Genomic DNA, 21,876 nt, shown 5'->3' with positions numbered 1-21,876 from the left:
AGCTTCTCTTAGATAACTGCAATGTGAGACTGACTGCTTCTCTTACTGAGGCTGTCCAGCTCCTCCTTCTGGGTTGTACATAGCAGAGACTGATGTTATGGATTGTTGTAGTTGCAGCTGCTCCACCAGAATCGGCACAGCATGCCCAATCCCAGCTTCCCTGTATGTCTGTCTATGTGTCTTCTGTCCTTTCTTCCTTCCCTTCCTGTCACAGTCAGATTTCCAGGACCATGCCATGCAGGATCCAGTCCAAACCTGGGTTTGAATTCTCGTTCGGTCTCTTTTAGCTTTGAAACACGGGCGAAAGTCCCTTTCCTATCAGCAAGATGGAGACGCCCGAGTGAGCTGCAGAGGTCTGGGTTGACTAGAGATAGTTCATTGCTGCTCTGGAGTGTCTCGAAAATGGAAACAATGACAAGAATGTGGGTCCTAGTTATTCCCACACCACAAGTCATCCTCACCTGCCTTTGCACAGCTGTAGACGTAGCTACTCAGGGAAAAGTTCATCGAGGGTTTGCTGGTTTTAGAGCACATCCACCGGCATCACCACATTGACCTTGGGGAGACCCAGGTGACACTATTGCTCTCTCCTGACAGACACAGAGCCTGACCCAGATGGCTCAGTCTCTGGGCACCAAGCTATCCATGAGCCCAGAAACCTATGAGTCAGGTTCTCCAGTTAGTGCCTTCTTAATTCTTTTGTTCACCGAGTCTGGGTAGAGACAGGCCATTCCATCACAGCCATCATTGCATACTCAGCACAGTCACTGCAGAATGAGGCTCACCTCTGCTCCTTTCAGCTTCCTTGCATTAGCAGAAAATTCTAGGTGCAAAGCACTAGGGGGTTAACCAAGAGGGGTCACCTCATTCCATAAGGGTGGCGGTGTGGCTTGAGTGGGAGATGTCCCCCTACAGACTCTTATGTTGGAACGCTTGGTCCTCAGCTAGCGGCACTGCTTTAGAAGGTTGGGAAACTTTTTGGAGGTGGAGCCTTGATGGAAGGAAGTGAGTCACTGGGGTTGGGGGGGAGGAACTTAACAGTTTATAGTGTGACCACACTTGTCATCAATTCCCTGCTTTCTGTTTATGAAGATGTGATGGGATAAGGCAGATTGGTGATGCATGCCTTCAGTCCCAGCACTTGGGTGGCAAAGGCAGAGAGACCACTGTGAGTTTGGGGCAAGTTCCAGGGCAGCCAGGGTTACATTGTCTCCAGAACAAATAACAAAGGACAAGACATGATGAGGAGTCCCAGGTTGTAGATGCCTGCTGTGTACAGCCACCATGATGGACGGTGTGCTCCCAAACTGTAACTGTTCTTCTCTTAGGATGCTTCTTGAGAGATACTTGGTCATAGTAACAAGGAAACTATCTACTGCAGGAAACTTCTGTCAAAAACACAGGAAGCAAATGTACTGGTACCAGTGAGGATGTGGAGAAACTGAAGCCCTGTGTGTCAATGGTACTGATGATGCAGGAAACAGTGTGGTGTTCCTAACAACTTGTTTTTTTATTTATTTAGTTTGTCGAGGTGGGGGTGGTGCTGGAGATAGGACTCTAGGCTGTGCACATACTAGGCAACTGCTCTATCACCAAGCTATGTCCCCAGCTCCAAAACTTTAAAGCTATCACATCATTCAGAATTCCAAAACTGGAGCCAGGTGTGGTGGGTGGCACAAAGCTGTAATTATAGCTTCTAAGGAGACTGAGGGAAGAAGATCCCAAGTTTAAGGTCAAACCTGGCTACACAATGAGATCTGGATCAACTTGGACAGCTTATTAAGACCCTGCCTCAAAATTAAAAAGAAACAATTACAGGTATACTCTGACCCATGTCTGTAATCATAGCACTCAAAAGACTAAGACAAGACCACCCGGAGTTTGAGGCTAGATTGGGCTGCACAGTGAGTTCTGGACTAGCCTGGGCTACAGAGGGATATCTTGTTACACACACACACACACACACACACACACACACACACACGGCTGTGGGGGTAGCTCAGTGGCTGGATGCTTGTCTAGTATCTACAAGGACCCAGAATGAGAAAGGAAGGAGAGAAAGGAGGGAGGGAGAGAGGGAGGGAGGGAGGGAAGAAGGGAGGGAGGGAGGGACAGACAGACATTGAAAGTCAGGCTTTGGGGATGTGTTTGCACACCCAAGCTCACAGCAGCACAATTCATAACTGGCATCCCTTGACAAACAGCATACATATAAGGCAAAACTGTAAGAAGGGAAAATTCTGACGCATACTTCAACATCCAACCTTGAGGACATTCTGCTAAGTGGGAAAAGCTGGTCACTAAAGGCCAAATATGGAATGATTCCTACCTAGAGCTGTCAAACTCTGAGAAACAGAGCAGAACGGGAATTGCCAGGGGCTGTAAGGACGGGAAGGTTATTTATCGTGTCTGGACCGTTTGTTTTGCAAGAATGTTCTGGAAATTAGTTGCTCCCAAAATGAAAAACATACTTAACACTACTGAACTGTATATGTATTTCAAATGGTTAAGATGTGTGTAAGTTTTCATACACATATTTCATTGCAATGGAAAATAAAGCTCTAAGAAAAATACCAGGTAGCTTTCCAATAGTGATTGTATACTTGTGTGTGCATGTCTATGTGTGCACATATGTGTATATGTAGTGTATCTACAAAGACATGTGTAAGATTGCCCACATGTGTGCGTATACATGAGTGGAGGCCAGAGCCTGGCATACCATGCCTTCTTCTATTGATCTGTACCTTACTTTTGAAATAGGCTCACTGTTCAGCTTCCCTGAACCTGAAGTTCATCAATTCAGCCAGGCTGGTTGACCAAACAGCTTCCTGGATGGGGCTGTCTTCTCTCCCCCATGCATGGGTATTATATAAGTACAGCTTTCATGTTTAACTTTTATGTGGGTGCTAGGGATGCAAACTCAGCTCCTCATACTTCCACTGTAATCACACTGCCCCCCCCGCCCGAGTCACTACAAAACCAAACCAAACCAAACCATACCAAACCAAACCAAACCAAACCAAACCAGGCCTATCATTTTTCCACTCGTCCTTTTACAGTCCTTCAGAACAGCAGACCTACAAATCTATGCTTGAGTCTTATCTGCCACAGGCTTGGGTGATCTATAACTCAGTCAGCTGCTGACACAAACCTCATCCTCATTTCCAAAATCAAAATGATGTCCAAGCAGACAGGCTGCCACAAAGACTCAACCAGGTAATGAACAGGACCAGGGACAAACTTGAACTTCTTTTCCTTCTTGTAAGTAAAAACAAAAAACAAAACAAAACAAAACAAAACAAAAAACCCAATGTGTTCTATGGTTTCCACATTGGGTCAGGGAGGTGATCAAGGCACTCCCATCGTAGAGATTAGAAAATTGCTGTGTGAAGCAAAGGTTCTTCAAGGCCAAGGAGGACACGGGGACAGTCTCCTGACTTGCAAGCCTGGCTACAACGTGCGTACTCTGATGCCTGGCTGGTTGCAGCTCAAAGGAGAGAGCTTTGGACTCATTGTGGGAACAATGAGTTGATTGAAAACATCTGGACTGGGTTTTCCAGGCACTTTCTCAATCTGGGCTGGTTTCCAAGCCGTCAGGCTCCACTGAAACGCATGCTTGCTAATAGACGGCTGTTTCTACAGCAAGCTCATATTTGTTTTACTACATACTAGCAACGGAAGGGCCCCTCCATCTTGCCAGCGAGGCTTCTTCCCCAGAACATTCTGAGCTGAGCTGCTGAAGGGCAGATTGTGAAAAGAGGCAGTGCCCTTACTCCACTGGTAGCCAAGGAAGCCTCCCTTACTTTGGTGTGGAGGACCTCCACACACTGTTTCCCCCCTAGGGTATATGTATTACACAAAATGATGGGTTTCAGCCTGGCATGGTGGCACATGCCTGGAACCCCAGCACTGAGGAGGTGGAAGCAGGAGGATCGGCCATGAATTTGAGGCCAGTTGGGGGATACCTAGCAATAACCAGTCTCGAAGAGAGAGTTCATCGTGAACTTTGATATTATTCACCCCCACTATCTTCTTCTGCCCTACCGTGCTGCTGATCCCCTCCTCTTCCTAACTAACTAGTCTCCCCGCTGCTTTCAAGTCCTTGGTTGGTTGGTTGGCTGGTTTGCTTGTTTTTGTTTTGTTTTGTTTTGTTTTCAAGTCAGGGTATCTCTGTGTGACCCTGACTGTCCTGGAATTCACTCTATAAACCAAGCTAGTCTCAAATTCAGAGATTCACCTACCTCTGCCTCCGAGTGCTGGGAGGTGCACTACCACCTACATCAAGTCCTTTTAAAGTCTAGATTTCATGTACAAGAGAAAACATGGTATTTTTCTGGATGGCCCTGGCTTGCTTCACTTCATATGATGGTCTCCAGTTCCATCCTTTCCCCCCCCAAAATGACTTGATTTTGTTTTTGTGATGGCAATACAATGTAATACACATATTACATTGTGTGTATATGCACTTCCCTTATTCAGTTATCTCGTTTGTTTGTTTTGTTATTGTTGTTTTCAAGACAGGATGTATGTATGTACGTATGTATGTATGTATGTATGTATCTATCTAGTCCTGGCTGTCCTGGAACTTGCTCTGTAGAGCAGGTAGGCCTCGAACTCCCAGATATCTGTCTGTCTCTGCCTCCCAAGTGCTGGGATGAAAGGAGTGCACACTGTGTTCAGCTTTCAGTCATCTCTTGATGGACATCTAGCCTAGTGCCATCACTTGGCTATTGTGAAAATTCAGAGCATCTTTAAAGCAACTGCAGGGGACAGCAGAGCGTGTGATATCAGCACCGTGGGGTACCGAGGGCACTGTTACCCAGCAGAACTAAACTTCCCTGTACCTCTCCAGCTCCCTTCTGGTATCTTGCTCTCTGCTGTACTTGGATATGGTACCTTCTCTTAGATACAGGATATACAAATCTACACTTTTCTTAAGACAGTATCACCATCCTTGGGTCGCGATTTGATCTGGTTTCATGTCAATGCTTTCTCCAGTATATCTAGAACCCATCAGCTAGATTGTCCTGAGTCCAATACATCCTGCTTCCATGTCTGTATGTGGGAATGTGAGAGAGTTCTAGGCTCCTAGGGGACAGATGCATGCTAGGAAAGTGGTACTTGGGACATAAGAGGAGGTTCATATTTGGAACACAAAAAAGCCATTCAATAAGATGCAAAATTATGTTTTACTCTTTCCACTCACTCACAGGAACCCCTCTCCAATGAAAGAAGTGTGTAGGCAAATTAGCAGATGCTCTGGAAGAGCATGAATGAACCTGGGCTGGAAGCTCAGCCCTTGGTCTGACCAGGGCAAATGAAGTTATCCCATCCACAGAGCCTGACTCCACTGGGCACGACTCTGTGGTCCTCGTACCACAGACGGTTCCATCAACTGTTCACTGTATGCTTCCACGCCAAAGCACATCAGATAGCTCGGTACTGAGTGCACACCATGTACCCAGTGTGACGACAAAATCTCCACTGCAGCTCATGAAACTTAAAGACATTGATATTTAGACGTTCTCCCATGGTGCAAACTAGTGCCGCTTTATATACAGATGACTGAAGTCTCTGTGCATGTGTGTGTGTGTGTGTGTGTGTGTGTGTGCACATGAGTTTGTATGCGTGTGCATGTGCATGCAGAGATTAGAGACACCACTCAGGCGTTGCTCTTCAGGTGCTGACTACCTGACCTTTTTTTTTTGTTTTTGATTTTTGTGTTTTTTTGAGACAGGTTTTCTCACTGGCTTGAGACTCTGAGCCAGTCTCTGCCTCTCTAGAACTGGGGTTCTAGGTACATCCCACCATGCTCAGCCACTGCCTCTCTCTCTCTCTCTCTCTCTCTCTCTCTCTCTCTCTCTCTCTGTGTGTGTGTGTGTGTGTGTGTGTGTTTGTGTGTGTGTGTGTGTGTGTGTGGTCACGAATGTGTGATTGTATGTTGCATGTATTCATGGAGGGCAGGCAGCTAGGGATCAAACTCCAGTCTTCATAAACTCTTTATTGACTGAGCTGTCTTCTCATCTCCTAGACAGCGTAAGTCTTAAATCCCTTGGCATCGCAGTGGTCCCCGTTTTTCTGGTATTTGTTTCTCTCCTTCCTTTCCTTAAACTGCAGCTCTCCTAATCCTCAGTGTTTTCAGTGTCTATACGGATGGCCTTTAGAAGTTCAGTACTGGGTCACCACACATTCTCTCTCTAGAGACTTTCTTACCCTTGGCTCCAGCTGCTCTTCAAGCTCACAGCTAGCTTAGCCCTGGCTGTAATCGGTACTTGCATCTTTCTCAATCTCCATCTCAACCATCATGTTCTGCAGCCGAACCTACCACCGTCTCATTGGTTAAAGTAGTTTTGCAGGATTGATCCCTCCTCCTCGTCTCTCTCCCTTGTGTAGCACAGACTCTGCAGACCACCGTCTTATTAGCTTTCAAGTCTCCTCCTCTCTCCTGAACCCTTGGATCCTTGTCATCCTTTCTTAGCAAAACCCTACCCAAGAAGCCCATCTGTCCTGCCACCCCATGCTGGCTCCTATGGGGGAAGATCCACAAATTCCTCCTCTGATGATAGATTTGTTACCAATTTGATTATAAGAAATAAAGCTGTCACTGGGTAAAAGCCACCATCACTGGAGAGAATTTACCCTAAAATTTTGAGGCTACAATGATCTGGAATGGAGAATATAAATCTGACGTCAGCCCTAGATCACTTGGACGGAATAAGCAGAGATGTGGACATATGGAAGAACACTGGAAGTCTAGCCAGATGCAGGAAGTGGTTCTAAAGGCCCCCGGCTAATTGGCCTTGGCTGCCTTGGCTCTCATTGCTGCCAAGTAACCCAGAACACGCTTTGGGAGCACGTGACTCTAAACATGGGATGTTAGGCCAGTTCTTCCATCAGGGAGAGTCCCATTGTCTGGAGCTGAGGTGTGCAGGAAACGGGACACCTTTCTTCCTATCGTTTCTAGAACAGTGAAAGAAGGGTTGAAGCGTTAGCGTGTCTATCTTGTTTCTCCACTGTGCCTTTGACCCAGATACAGTCACACCCAGAACTTTGAGATCAGAACGTTCTGGGTTGGGTCAGAAATGTTCTGTATTTTGACTCAGGAGAGTTTCCTGCAGTTATCAGCAGTCAAGGGTATGTAGACAGTTCACTCTAGCCCAACAGTCTGATTCATGCCAAGGCCTGTGGGCAGCTCAGCTGAGGAGCAGCTGGGATTGATGTGTAGCTCTTGTGGTGTGTGTGTGTGTGTGTGTGTGTGTGTGTGTGTGTGTGTGTGTAAGCATGTGGACATCAGAGGTTGGTTCAGGTACCTCCTTCTACTTTATGTTTTTGAGGCAGAGTCTCTCTCATTGAACCCGCTGCTCACTGATTGGCTAGTCTGGCTGGCCAGGGAGCTCCAGGGATCCACCTGTCTCCATATTCTTAGCACTGAGGCTTCAGGTCCTTGCCACCATGCCCAGCTTTTATGTAGGTGCCAGATAACCAAACTGAGGTCTTCACGCTTACAGAGCAAGCTCTTTATCCAGAGCCACCTCCTAGCCCCGAGAAGAAGAATTGTTTGCAAACGCCACCTTTTACCCACACCTGCATGTCCAACCAGGGACAAAGACTCTGGGGACACGCCAGTAGTTGAAGAGTCTATCATCCAACCAGGTGGCGTGGGTACATACCTTCAGTCCCAGCACTCAGGAGACAGAGGCAGGTGGATCTGAGTTCACAACCAGCCTGATCTTACACAGCATATTCTAGGAAAACCAGAGCTATACAGAGAAACCCTGTCTCTATCTATCAATCAATCAATCAATCAATCAATCAAATAAAAAAGAATGAAAGAAACAAAAAAACCTAGTTGGATAGCATCTGAGGAACACCTCTGGATGCCATAAACACAAACCGGTGCAAGAACATAAGCACACACACACAGAGACACAATAATAATAGTAAATAATAAATAGTAGTGGTAGATAATAACGATCTTCATGTGGATAGAACTCTAGCCTGTGGAGCACTTTTGAGAAACTGTGAAAGCCGTACTTGGAAGAAGAAATATGGATAGTAATAGACAGGGAGTGTGGCTTAGTGAGGTGGGCACAGACCAATCTCACCGACTGTCTGAGGTTACCAACCATCAGGAGAGTTTATGATGGTTTCTCCCTCTATCATTCCAGGAAGAGGCCTCCCATCCACCCCCAGGAGGACACAGCCTGCAGGGCAGATAGAAAACTCTTAGAAATTCACGCTTAATAGCAATTACAGCTTTCTTTGCCGGCTCATCAGAGTGTATCCTGGCCTCACTGTGTGACATGCATGCAGCTCCACAGCATGGTCTCTTACCTTCGCCTGGGCCGTAAGAGGAGCTGGCAGCCCAGGACTTGGCCTCCACATAGCCCACTTGCCGGCAGACCACGTGGGCAGCGTGGATAGAGAAGTCATCATCGCACACCGTGCCCCATTGGCCTTCGTAATAGACCTCCAGGCGACCCTCATTGTGCTTCCTCTTCTGGCCCGCCAGGCGGACCTGGATCTTGACCACGTCAGAGGGCACCTGGCGCTGATGGTGCTCGGGAGCGGGCTGCTGGAAGTACTCAGGGTACTGGACTTGGTAGGGCCAGCCCTCGTACTGTGCCAGGCTCAGAGAGGGCAGCAAGACAAGCAGAGTCAAACAGCCGGAGAGGCAGGAGCCAAAATGGAGCTCCATCCTTGTCCTGTGCTGAGAGGAGGGGTCGGGTGGCAGCAGGGACTTTCTGGAGAGAGAGAGAGAGAGAGAGAGAGAGAGAGAGAGAGAGAGAGAGAGAGAGAGAGAGAGAGAGAGAGAGAGAGAGAGAGAGAGAGAGAGAGAGAGCATTAGTCTAGCATAAAGGCTGTAGCTACTGTAAAGTGTCCTGAGACATCCCCTCCCTGGCTTAGCAAGCAAGGTTCGTCTGGACTCCATTCCAACCCATTTCTGTTTTGGCCACAGCAGTCTGAGTTCATGATGTCACCCACCACCTCTTCATCTCAGAAATGCTATTATTAGTACTCTGAACTCAAGGACCTTCCCTTTCCCATCACTGTAAATATATAGAGGTCCCAGGACAACTTGTGGGAGTCGATTCCCTTAATTTCACCATGTGGGTCCCGGGGACTGAACTCAGGTCACCACTCTTGGCAACAAGCTCCTTTAACTGCTGAGCCATCTCACCAGCCCTCTTCCTTTTTTTTTTTTTTCCCAATAGAGAAGTGGGCAGAGTTGATGGGGACTGACAAAGGATAGGGGAAGCGCCCCTGGTTGTCAACAGAGGGTAGCCATTTCCTCTCAGGGCTCGAAGCGGCTCCCTGAGACACTGGTGCTTTTTAGGAATGTGCACAGCTGAGCAAAAGGGCCACCCAGTGCTATCTGCGTTCTTCACTGGGTCTCAGAGCCACCCAGAGCAACCAGCAGGGAGGAGCCACGGAACACATCTAGGATGTCACTCTCCCCCTGGCTTCTAATCTCTTCCTGGTGCCCCTAATGGGAAAATCCTACTATACCCAACCAAAACAAGGCTAAGAGCGACTGCTGGAGAAGTCTGCCTGGGCTGGCCTCCTGGGACACGGGGCTGGCAGAAAGGGAGGACAGTGGGTCCCACAGGCAAGGGCAGGCTTCTCAGAACACCTTCCTTCAATCTCCTCATAGCCCAAGGCCCAGCTGAACCAGGCCCAGTTTTTCCAGCCATCCCCTGCCAAAGCAGATTTAGGATTTGATAATTTCCCAGGGATTTTCAACATGTCCAAGGGGAAGACACCGTTTTTTAGGGCAAAGCTTATGTCTTTACTCTTCTCTGGTTTCTCCACGCCAGGTTTCATAACTTCATAGAGACATTTATTAATCGAGAAGGTGATCTGGCTGCAGAGACTGAGCCACAAGTGGAGTGTGGGGTCCGAGCGGTCCTCAGTGTAGCACTGCATCGGGAAGTCTGACAGGATCCGTTGTGACCTGCACAGTTCTCCTTGTTCCCACTTGTGTGTGTGTGTGTGTGTGTGTGTGTGTGTGTGTGTGTGTGTAACCCTCCACTGTCAGTGACTGAGGTAAGTAGAGGGCCACTGGCACTTCCTTTGAAAATAATGAAGCAAGCTGGGCATAGTGGTGCCAATATACCTTTAATCCTAGAACTTAGGGGGAATCTCAGTGAGTTTGAGTTCCAAAAATGAAAATAAAAAGAAGGAAAGGAAGGAGAAAGGGAGAGAGGGAGGGAGGGAGGGAGGGAGGGAGGGAACGAGGGAGGGGAAAGGAAAGGAAAGGAAAGGGAAATGAAGGAAAGAAAGAAAGAAACAAAGGATGGAACAAAGAAAAAAGGGGTCTGCAGAATTCACCCTCAGAGATGTTCTGAAGGCCCTGTGGCATTTCCTTCCTATCTATAATATCTCTGCCTAGGGAATACACAGGTTTGAGACCAGCCTGCTTCTAACTCACAGGAGAGGAGTTAAAGAACCCAACATCAGGAAGGGCATTATCTGCTTGGGAAGAGAGCATGCTAGAGCCCAAAGAACTGAGTTTGACTCCTCACTTTGATGTTTAAGTTGTGCCATCTTGGGCAAAACATTTAGCTTCTCTGCACATCAGTTTCCTCATCTATTGAAGGTAGACCACAATCAAATGCAGCCCGCGGAACCGTTCTGGGAGCTAAAGGAATAGCTTTCCTCAAGCACTGCGGCAGGTGCATTTGCTAAATGAAAAACTATATTCTTCAAGGTCATGGGCATCACAGCCAGTGGGAACCTACGAATAACTCCAGAGTGAGGCTACGTGCAAGAGACTTCGTGTGTTCTGGTCCTCAGATAACTCAGAGACTGAGAGATCACGGGAAAGGACTGTGGGTGCCTCAAGGAGGAAGCAGATTGAGAAAAGAGAACCCAAAGGGCAACACCAGGAACTGCAGTTGGAGACCGCAGGGGCATTCACGATTCACTTTAAACATCAAGGAAGGACTGACTAAATGGCTTTGAGCTGGAGCCGCCCGAGAGCTGCCTTAAAGAGACACAATCTTTGTGTGTTGCTGTCCTGTGGGTTTACTATAGAGAAAATCCTGTGCTACTGCCAGAGGCCCAGCGATTCTCATCCTGTGACACTCAACGCCAGAAGGTGGTGAGGTTCCTGAAACAGGTCCACTGTCTGCACCTGGCTTAGGCTTTGACACCTACCCTGGCCCCCAAAGAGCACAATCCCAAGGTGACCTGGCCAGGTCCCATTAAGCAAAATGAAGGTCCTCTGTGGCTGCTTTCAAGTCCCTCATTGTTTGTGCTTTGTTCTGTTATCCATCAGGCATAGTGACAGGAGCCTCAACTCTGAGGGTTTCCACAAAGCAATGCACCTGTTTCTGCTAGGTAGACTCATTTGTATTAGTTGAACCTTGACATAAACAACTATAAAACCGTAGATAAACATACTAAGACATATTTATCATGCACTGCATAAAATTTTATTCAACAAAAAAAAACCCTGCCTGTCGAAATGACCCCATAGGCGGTGGTGGTGTATGATTTTAGTCCCAGCACTTGGGAGGTAGAAGCAGGTGGATCTGTGAGTTCCAGACCAGACCGGTCTACAGAGCAAGTTCCAGGACAGCCAGGGCTACATTTCCACACACCCCCCAACAAAAACAACCAACCAACCAACAAATAAACAGAAAGAAAATGACCCTATAAGTTTATAATGGGGAAGAAAAGTTTCTATCACTTGGTAACATTAAACAATAATATACTGATATGATAATGACTTTACTACTTTATGCCTTCGTTGTATTTGTTTTTTGTTTGTTTTTGTTTTTCTGTACTTTGTTTTGTTTGAGACGTGGTCTTACCCTGTAGCTCAGGCTGAGTGAAACTCACAGTGATTCCTCTGCCTCAGCCTCCAAGTGCTGGGATTACAGGCAGGAACCACCACATTTGCGTCCCCTGCCTGTCTTGTCGTTCCTTTGCGACTGCTCCTTCCGCTGATGAACAAATGTTTAATATAAAATGCCAGGCCGTGTCACGCCCACAGCAGCCTCACGCAGCTTGTTTACAAGTCTCTTAATTGTATCAAGAGGCCACAAGGAGGGACTGACATCTGCCATCCAGATTGGCGAGGGAACATTCTAGGATGTTCAAACACAGCCTCAGTCACGTGTTCCTGAGGCCGGAGGCTCCAGAGGCAGCATGGACTCAAAGAACCAAGGATCCTGAGGGGGGAGGATGTGCATGGAGAGGCACTCACGTAGGTCTCTGCTGTTCCCACGACAGTGGCTAGGAGGTGGAAGAGCTGAGTGAAATTCTCAGCATCCTCCAATGACTAAGAAAATAAAATCAGACGTCAGGGGATGAGATGGATGACAGAGACATCTTAGGACATGGAGTGTAAAAAAAAAAAAAAACATGCTTGGAAATCCAAAGACAGTGAATTAGTCAGGGTTTTGTATTCCCACACAAACATGACCAAGAAGCAAGTTAGGGAGGAAAGGGTTTATTCAGCATATACTTCCATGTTGCTGTTCATCACCAAAGGAAGTCAGGACTGGAACTCCAGCAGGTCAGGAAGCAGGAGCTGATGCAGAGGCCATGGAGGGATGTGCCTTACTGGCTTGCTTCCCCTGGCTTGCTTTCTTTTGGAACCCAAGACTACCAGCCCAGGGATGGCACCACCCACAATGGACCCCCCCCCGCCTTGATCACTGAGAAAATGCCTGACAGCTGGATCTCATGGAGGCATTTCTTCACCTGAAGCTCCTTTCTCTGTGATAACTCCAGCCCGTGTCAAGTTGACACACAAAACCAGCCAGGACAGAAGGGGAGAAAAGGAATGTGCAGAGGAAACGTCTGACGAGCAGGAGTGGAGAACTTCCGACACGGATGAGCAAGAGCCAAGCCAAGCAGTATACTTCACAGAGGACAGCACCTCTGGCCACATGGACTTTGGAAAGTCTGAGACGGAGGAAATCTTACACATAGTCAGGGATAATGGGTATGCTGTATCTAAAGGACATCAGGAAGCCCCTCACAGAAATGAGGAAGTGAGATAATGGGATGACATTTTCAAAGGGCTGATAAGGGAGCAGGCAGTCTGTAGTCACTGAGGGGGAAAACAAAGACGAAATGAGAAGAACATCAAGACTATCAAAAATGGACCTACCAGAACGGGATCTTAACGCCAAAGGGAAGGTAACCCCAGTAATGGGATGGAGGTTTAGGAAGGAATGAGAGACGGAATAGAAAACCACATAATCAAACCTAAATCTAAACCCATCACGTAAAACATTAACCATGGCCTGCGTTCTAAAGGATCTGTACTGCAAGCTGGTGAGGTGACTTAATGGTAGACCACCTGTCTATCATTAGTGAGACCCTGGGTTTGGTACTCAGAGATACAATACAAGGACAATAACAACAGTAACAAGCGTGTGTGTGTGTGTGTGTGTGTGTGTGTGTGTGTGTGTGAGCAAAGGAGGTGTGTAGGGATTACAGTGTAAGATTCTTGTGTGGTTTGAGAAGTGCCACAAGTCTATTTTCTAACAGACTTAACGAAATGAGGCTTAACAGATGCGTGCTACAGTGTTTGTGCTCACCATCATAAGAAGAGCAAAATAACAAAAAGATAGAACTAGCTACTATAGTAGGCAAATAAAGGTATTCTAAGAAAATAACTTGATCTGTGAACTTGCTGTTGCTGTGACAAAAATACCTGGGATAATCAATTAATGAGGGGGAAGGAGTTTCAGAAACTTCAGTCCATAGTCACGTGGTGGCTCACTTTGGGCGTGTGGAGGCTCCATGTAGAACGGAAGGAGCACATGACAAGAGGAGGCTGCTCTCCTCCAGGGAACGGAGGAAGAGAGAAGAGCTTGGGGCCCTCTCTCATCTCCTTCTCTCTTCTCTGGTGATTGCACTTTTGTGGAAGCCAGAGGCAGACACTGATGTCCTCCTTAATTGCTCTCCACCTTATTTTTTTGTGACAAGATCTCTTCACTGAACCTGGAGCTCACTGACCCAGCTCACTGGCTGGCTAGCAAGCCCCATGGGATCCATCTGTCTTTTCAGCCTTGGGATTACACATAGATGCTACCACACCCAGCTGTCTTGTGGGTGCTGAGCATCCCAGCTCAAGTCTCCATTCTTATGCAGCAAGCATTTTACTAACAAGGTCATCTCCAGCCCCCACTATTCCTCCTGTAGGCACATCCCCCCTGGCTTAAGGTTCCACTACCTCTCAACAGTGTATAATAGAAAAGTATAATAAATGTTTCAATGAAAAGATAAAAATCACCCAAACAAGACTGAACAATATAATTAGACTATGTATTCTCACAAAAGACGTGGAGACTTACCATGAGAAGATGGAGGCAGATACACCATGTACAGAAGAAAGCTGAATCAAAGTGGGAGAATACTGACTCTAGGACAAGAAAACAGCCAGAGCCAACTAGAGTCAACCTGCCAGGAAGGCATAACTGTGGAAATCTGCATGGATCAGTTCAGCGCACATGACATAAAGACTGACAGAATGAAAAGGAAATTGGATCCATCAGCCAATCCTCAGGCACAGCGAGACTCCACACAAGACAGCTCTGGCACTGACCACAGAAACAATGAGACTAACAATCTGACAATTGGCAAGTCTCTGGAAACTGGATTCAGCAACACCCCAGAACAGATTCCCTTCAAGGACACACAGACTGGCCACACAGAACCCCAAATTGAGTCAACAATAAGCAAGACTCAACACAGTCAATGAAACCACATAGAGTGCATGCTCTGTCTGACCACAGGAGAAGTTAATTAGGTGCCAAGGCTGAAATCCTAATGAGTATTTGCCTGTTTCTAATAAAGTATATTGTGGACTTGGTAAATTCTGAAGAAGAGGGGTGCTGGCTGGGGGTGTTGGCAGAGTGCTCATTAGCATGCATGAAGCCTGAGGATCAAGTCTCAGCACTTGAGAGATGGAGATGAGAATTTCAAGTTCAAGACCATGCTCAACTGCACAGCAAGTCTGAGACAAGCCTAGGCTATAGAAGACACTCTCAAAAGAAGCAAGCAAATGACAAACGTAAAAGGAAGGTTGTTTTAGATCCTGACTCTGGTGGTACAATTCAAAGTCAACTAGCAGCGATCTTCTGCTGTCAGAGGTCAAAGGTTAACACTGGCCCTCACGTGGCAAAGGACACGGAGCATACATGTGTCTCCTCTTGTCTGGTGCTTTCTTCTTACAATGTCACCAGGACTAGATTAGGGGGCTCTACTGTGACGACTTCATCTAGTTTTGGTCAAATCCTCTGCACACCACAGTCAGGTTCTGTTTCTGCTTTCTGCAGTAAGGAGGGAACAGACCCTTGGACTCAGAGTTCTAACCATGATACTGGAGAATGCACAAGCATTCAGTCAAAGACAGTTGTTGGTTTGGCTAACGAGATCTCAGACATCTTTCATGGGTGAACCCCTGCTCTGAGTGAATGGAACTGTGAATGGAACCATTGGCGGTGGCAAGGACCGGAATCTGACAGCCTAGTCTGGTGCACCTCCATGACACTTGTGAAGGAATGCTCCAGGACTGAACGATATGACCCTGGGTGACCTGACCGTGTCCTGGGCGCTTGACTTGTCTTGTCTTGCTTTTGTCTTCATCACTTCCCCTTTGGGTCTTTGTTTTGGTTTTGTTTTGTTTTGTTTGTTTATTTGTTTTTGAAATGGATCTCGCTATGTAGCCCAGGCTAGCCTGGAACTAGAAGTCTTCTTGCCTTTTCCTCCTGAATGCTGGCACACATCACCGCGCCCTGCTCTCGATGCTCTCTTTGTCTGGAATTTCAATAAAGTCAGTGATCTGCCATAGGTCAAGCCAAGGGATTTGCAGTCATTACATTAATATATATATATATATATATATATATATATATATATATATATTCCTATGTTTCTCAATATAGGATTCATGCCCCATTCACCATTACTGCTACCCATTCACAATTTCAGCTACCCAGCCTCAATTTTATGAGAAAAACATTGGATGGAAAATTCTAAGAAGAAACCACTCATTCGTTTTAAATTGTGCAGCCATTTCAAGGAATGTGATGAGATCTCCTGCTGACCTATGTCACGTCCACTCTGCCTCCTCTCCCTGTGATGGCAATCACCCCTTTGTACACTGTACTTCGTATCTTGGCTGTCTACATCAACCACCCATTCATTGGTCAATCATTAGCTTATCTTATAACTGCTCTGATACCTGGCCCATCACAGCACGCAGTACCTATGTTCAGGTAGCCATTGTTTTAAGTAGTGATGGCCCCAAAGCTTGAGAGCCCAGAGGCTGGAAGCTCAGGTATGAAAGAGAACAAAAACCACAATGTGCTTCCTCAGGAAAGAGAAGGCTCACAAGCTGAAGGGGCTAAGATCTACCAGGAGAATGGACCTTCCACAGAATGAGAAAGACGGGAGAAATTTAAGTGAGAACAGTGAATACTAGTATGCTAAGATGTTTTAAGAGTGTCCTAGTTAGGTTCCTACCACTGTGGTAAGTAGCTTGGGAAGGAAAGGGTTGCTTATTTGGTTGAGACATCCCAGGTCACACTCCAACAACTGAGGAAATCAAGGCAGAAACTCAAGGCAGGAATGTGGAGGGAGGAACTGAAGCAAAGGTATGGAGGAATGCTCCTAACTGGCTTGCTCCTCATGGATTGCTCAGTCTGCTTTCTTATACAGCCCAGGACCACCAGCTCACAAGCAACACCATCCAGAGTGGGCTGACCCCTCCTGTATCAGTCATCGATCAAGCAAATTATCCACAGATGTGCCCTTAGGTCAATCAGATGGAGGCAATTCCTTGAATAAGGTCCCCTCTTTTAGGGTGAGTCTAGAGTGTATCAAATTGACCAACAACTGAATATCACAGAGAAAAGAGGTAGAGATGGTAGAAGACAGATTCATGACAAGTTGTATTATAGTGTATTATTGTCATTGTTTATTTCATTATACACTGTGAATTTCTTACCAGGCTTAATTTACAAATAAAATTCCATCATTAGAATGCATCCATAGAGAAGGGATGACCCACGTAGGAAGGTCATCTTCAGCTGAAGGGAGACTGACATGCTCCAGGCAGGGCTGACCAACCTTTTGACATTGTCATCCACAAACATTCTGAGCTGCTCATTAGATGTCATGGGATACGTGCAGCCCATGGACTTCAGGTTGGGTGGGTACTGATGTGTAGCCAGCTTTATCCCAAGGAAGAGATCAAGCCACAGAGGCTCAGTAATTTAGGCTGTTCTGGTAGTTAACTATAAGCCAAGATCTGAATGTAGGCCTCCAGGTGGCCAAGGCTCTGCTCCACCCTGTGCTCTGTGTCCCTAGCCTGGCCTTTGTCACACACCACCCCCCTTCAAGGGCTTTAGAGCCTTGGAGATCCTCTAATCTTCTTCCAGGAAAAAAAGTGGGAAAAATATGATCTTGTAATTTAAAAGGAGAACTCTTAATTTCTGGCTTTGCATGTCTCTAGACTGCACTCCCGATTCCTGGACTCCATGGGTGTGTCATCTGTGCGGTGCCGCATCTTCCCTGAAAAGGGGGCTCTTGGCTTCTCTGCCTTGTCTGCTCCACTGTCTTACATCCAATTCAGCAACTTTTCTCTTCTCTTAAAAATAATCTTAATGTGCTTTTCCTTCTCTGTAGGGAAAGTTGTACATATTGATAAAAAAAAATCTGAGAAAATGCAAACATACAATAGGGAGAAAGCAAACAGGTAAGGCAGCTGTTGTGCCAACCACCATCACATCTGCAGGGCTCACCTTTCCATCTCTCCTCTGTATCAACTGCCTTTGAAAAATCTGAATCGCTGAGCATGCCTATAGCCCCCATACTCAAGAGGAAGGAGCAGGAATCCTGAGAGTTTGAAAAACCCTGGACTACATGCACAAGCTCAAGGCCAGCCTGAGATACTTAGTGAAACACTGTCAAACATAAACAACAAAACAACAACAACAACAACACCCCGAGGGCTGGGGATGGAGCCCAGTGGCAGAGGGCTTGCCTAGCACATGCACGTCACTGGGTTCAATCCCAGGAGGGGATCAAGGTCAATCGGCATCCTTTTCTATATGTTGCCTTGGAAACTGATCTCTCTCTCTTTGTCTCTGTCTCTCTTACAAGGTCTCATTTTGTAGCCTGACCGGTTGGTCTAGAACTCTCTATAAAGACCAGGCTGACCTCGGTCTCGCAGAGATCCACTTGCTTCTGCCTCCCAACTGCTGGCATGAAAGGTGTGCACCACCATACCCCAAAAGCTTGAAAACTGCTTTTTAAGGCCGGTGGTTTGACAGCCTGGGCTACATAAAGAGACCCTGTTTCAAAAAAACCACACACACACACACACACACACACACACCCCTACCTGATTTTTAATTGAGTACTATATTACAGACAATATGTCTAATTCCTCTTTTATATTGTTATTATTTGTTACTGTGATGATTAATCTTGATAGTGGACTGGACTGGATTGTGGGATACATAAGAATTTAGTAAAGGACACATCTGCATGGGTGTATGCAGGGGTATCTGTGAAGGATGACCTGAAGTCAGGGAGAAGAGCGAGTGACAGCAGACAGTAGGCTGTCTCCTGGATGAAGTCGAGGCCATGGCACAGGGCAGATGCTATCTCTGCTTCCTGGCTGCCGTATGTGATGTTCTCTGCTGTACCCTTCTCATCACACTGAGCTGCCCCTCTGAAAACCATGAACCAACACCAGTGTCTCCCCTCTGAAGTTGTTGTTGTCTGGTATTTTGATATAGTGACCCCAAATTACAATGACAGAGTACTCAGTCATGCAGGTAGACTGTAATCCTGCTTTTAAAACTCTTCGCCACTGTCTACCTTGTTGAGATGAAAATTCGTATTGCTAAAATGTTGTACAGCCTTGAAATGCATCCCTAAAATAAGCTAGCTAGGCAAGAAAGTGTAGTCAACACTTCTGCAAACTGCACTAAGTGTCTGGCACAAAGATAGTCAGCTTCTACTGTGGTCAGCAATGTAGCGGTTTCACTACACTGATATGCAAACATTATATTTTGCTTTAATTAGCATTGCTTTGGCTAACCAGGCTCTTTCTTTGGTGATCATGTCCCTGTGTCATTTTTCCTCCTATTTTCTCCATCTGTGTATGATTCATCTCTAAGTTGGCATCCAACTAACCCACAAGAGGGAAAAGTTCCAGGCACCTTAGAAGACCAGACACCCAAAGCGGTGTAGCTGTGCTGACCCCATGGCTCTAGGCTTCACTTTTCTCTGAACAGTAGAGACTGTTTCTCTCCTTTTCTGACAGCTGAATATAACCAACATGGTAGATTCCCCATCTGCTTCTCCAGATTCATGGAGACATCTGGAAGGATGGAGGCACTTCTGCCTTCTTCAGATCAGCTCCTGCCAGAAGTCAGGAAAAGATGGAGATGACAAGGTAATTAAGAGCTCTTGCAGAAGACCCAAGTTCAGTTCCTAGCACCCAGGTCAGGTGGCTCATAACCATGTGCAACACTAGCTCCAAGGGACTTCACATCATCTTCTGGCCTCTGAAGGCACATGGGCACACATGCACACGCGCACAGAAAGAGACAGAGACAGAGAGAGTCAGACGAACATATAAAAAATAATAAAATAAATAACTAAAAAAAAGGGCAAAGGGAGATGATTCTGTGGCTAAAAGTACTTGATGTGAAAGAAAGAGACTTGAGTTCAAATCCTGATCAGACACATAAAAGTTGGGCCTCTCCATATATTCCTCTAACCCAAGTACTGGATATGGAAACAGGGTTTCAAGTTCAGCCAGAGACTGTCTCAAAAAAAAAAAAAAAAGTAATAGAGGGGAGACACCCAATGTCTTCCCCTGGCCTCAGCATACATGTACATGGTATTGTGTACCACCACATATACCACATAGAGGAGGGGGAGGGGAGAGAGCAACAAGAGGTGGGTCAAAAAGCCTGGATGAAGCCCCATCTCTTCCTGTGATCAGACAACAGGAAGCTGTATCCGCAGCATCCCTTTGAGTATCTCTGAGGAGCCTCTTCAAACCCACAGTCTGAACACTACAGCAGGAAAGCTGCATCACAGACACCATGGAAATTCTGGAATCCTTGGTCTGTGAATAGAGGGTGTCTGCCAACTAGGTCAGTTGGACACGGCAGATGACTGTGGAGACCCCGAAGCTCAGTTCACACATACTGAGGTTGTGCAGGCTGTGGGAGTCTGTCTGTTTCACAAGACCTTCCTTGAAGAATATCCTACTGACTATCACCTGAGTGATACCTGGGAACTTTGTAGGAGATGGTCTTCATTACTCATAGAGTGGAGCCCAGGAAAAGGTCAGCATCAGAAGGCTTCAAGCAACATGACTGAAGGCTGAAGCATCTGGCTGGCAGAATTCAAAGCATCGACTGCTAGAAAGGGGCTGCTCGCCACTGGAGCTCACCAGAAAACGATAAATTTTGTTCCTTGTATTTTTTTCATGGTCTTGCAATTAAGGATAGTCTTACATTCAATTCAATCCACCTGAGAATACAATGTCCTCTAAGCCTTCCTGAGAAGAGATGCTGGGCTCCAAGAGCCCTCTGAGGGGTATGTGGAAGGAATTCACTCACACAGTGGGACTCAGGTCCCAGGGCTTCATCAGAAACATCGGCTCCCCAAGGTCTGGTATGTGACCCAACAGTTGGTAACCACTTGCGGCTGTCCCCACACTCCTTTTCCACACACCAGGATAGATCGATGCTATATCCTCACTGACAGCAATTGGTTCAAACTCTATGTCTACGGCTCATGAGCTTGGGAACCCTAGGTGTACTTAGGTTTTTCTAGACTTAATAATCCTGTAGACTTGAAAGGATACATTCCTTAAAACAATATTTACATGAAAATGAGAAACACCTGTTTCATGGAACGCTTTGTAAAAAGAATCAAAGGAAAGGCTTCTTGAATCTCTGGCCCACAATTGGTGGTCACATATGAATCGCTGATGTATCTTGGATCAGGCTGAGCTGTGCTCCTGATTCCAGTCAAGTTGATCAAGCACCTATGATAGTATGGGCTGATGCTCAGCTGTGAACATTGGGGCTGGGCTTAATTTTGAACTTTGATTCCTCCAATTATGAACTGGAGCTGGGGATGAACCTCGGCAGGTCCTTCTAGATCCAGCTTTTATAAACCATTGTTTAAAAAACAGAAATTCTCATTTATATACCATACTATGTTGCAGAAGCTCAACTGCCTATGCTTTATAAACTAAGTAGGTGTTAATCTGTGCTAAAGGACAAAGAACTGCAGGACATCTCCAGTAAGACTTTGAGGCAGGGCTACATCAGCCAAGACTTGTTGCTCTTGCAGGGTTGAAGGAAGGATGAAATCAGTAAGAAGGGGCTCTAGGGATTCAATTTGGGATGTCTATGAACAGGGATACTTCAACTATCCCAAAGTCAGCATCCTATCTTTATCTGTCACTCCAGAAAGTTTCCAGCATAGAGTCCCTGATTTGATTCCAGAACTGACAATGTACTGATGGTATGATTTGAAAATCGTTCATGAGGGGAACTCTGGGTGAGATGGTACACCAGAGGGCGTGAGAGTCAGAAAAGGAAGAGAGTTGTAGAAAGGAAAATGAACTTTATTCCCAAGAGAGAAATACAGAAAGAACCCTAGAAACCCGGGGAGAAAGTGAAAGAGTAGGAATTCTGGACATGAGCAGGAAAGAGCATCAGGGTCTCTATCGCCATAGTTCCTCAGCAAAGTGAAGAGAAACGAAGCTCCTTCCAAAAGAGTTTGGTGCCAGGGATTAAGCCCTCAACATTAGGCTGCCCCACCTCAGGAGGAGAGAGAGAGGAGAGGAGAGGAGGAGAGGAGAGGAGA

The 21,876-nt window shown here is 46.4% G+C and overlaps 1 protein-coding gene across 2 annotated transcripts in view; it reads right to left on the bottom strand.

Annotated features, from left to right (window-relative positions):
* Positions 1-21,876, bottom strand: part of Loxl2 (lysyl oxidase like 2) — an 83,645-nt gene that overhangs the window by 48,830 nt on the left and 12,939 nt on the right. For both annotated transcript variants that reach the window (XM_029541883.1, XM_029541885.1), the window contains exon 2: positions 8,335-8,744. In XM_029541883.1, coding sequence (XP_029397743.1) covers positions 8,335-8,698 — 364 coding nt within the window. In that variant the 5' untranslated portion in view covers positions 8,699-8,744. The remainder of the gene's footprint in view (positions 1-8,334; positions 8,745-21,876) is intronic.

The sequence above is a fragment of the Mus pahari genome, chromosome 8 (genome assembly GCF_900095145.1).
Source record: "Mus pahari chromosome 8, PAHARI_EIJ_v1.1, whole genome shotgun sequence".
NCBI classification, from domain to species: domain Eukaryota; kingdom Metazoa; phylum Chordata; class Mammalia; order Rodentia; family Muridae; genus Mus; species Mus pahari.
The sequence above is the reverse complement of the archived record's forward strand: the minus strand, read 5'-3'. Positions and strand labels throughout refer to the sequence as shown.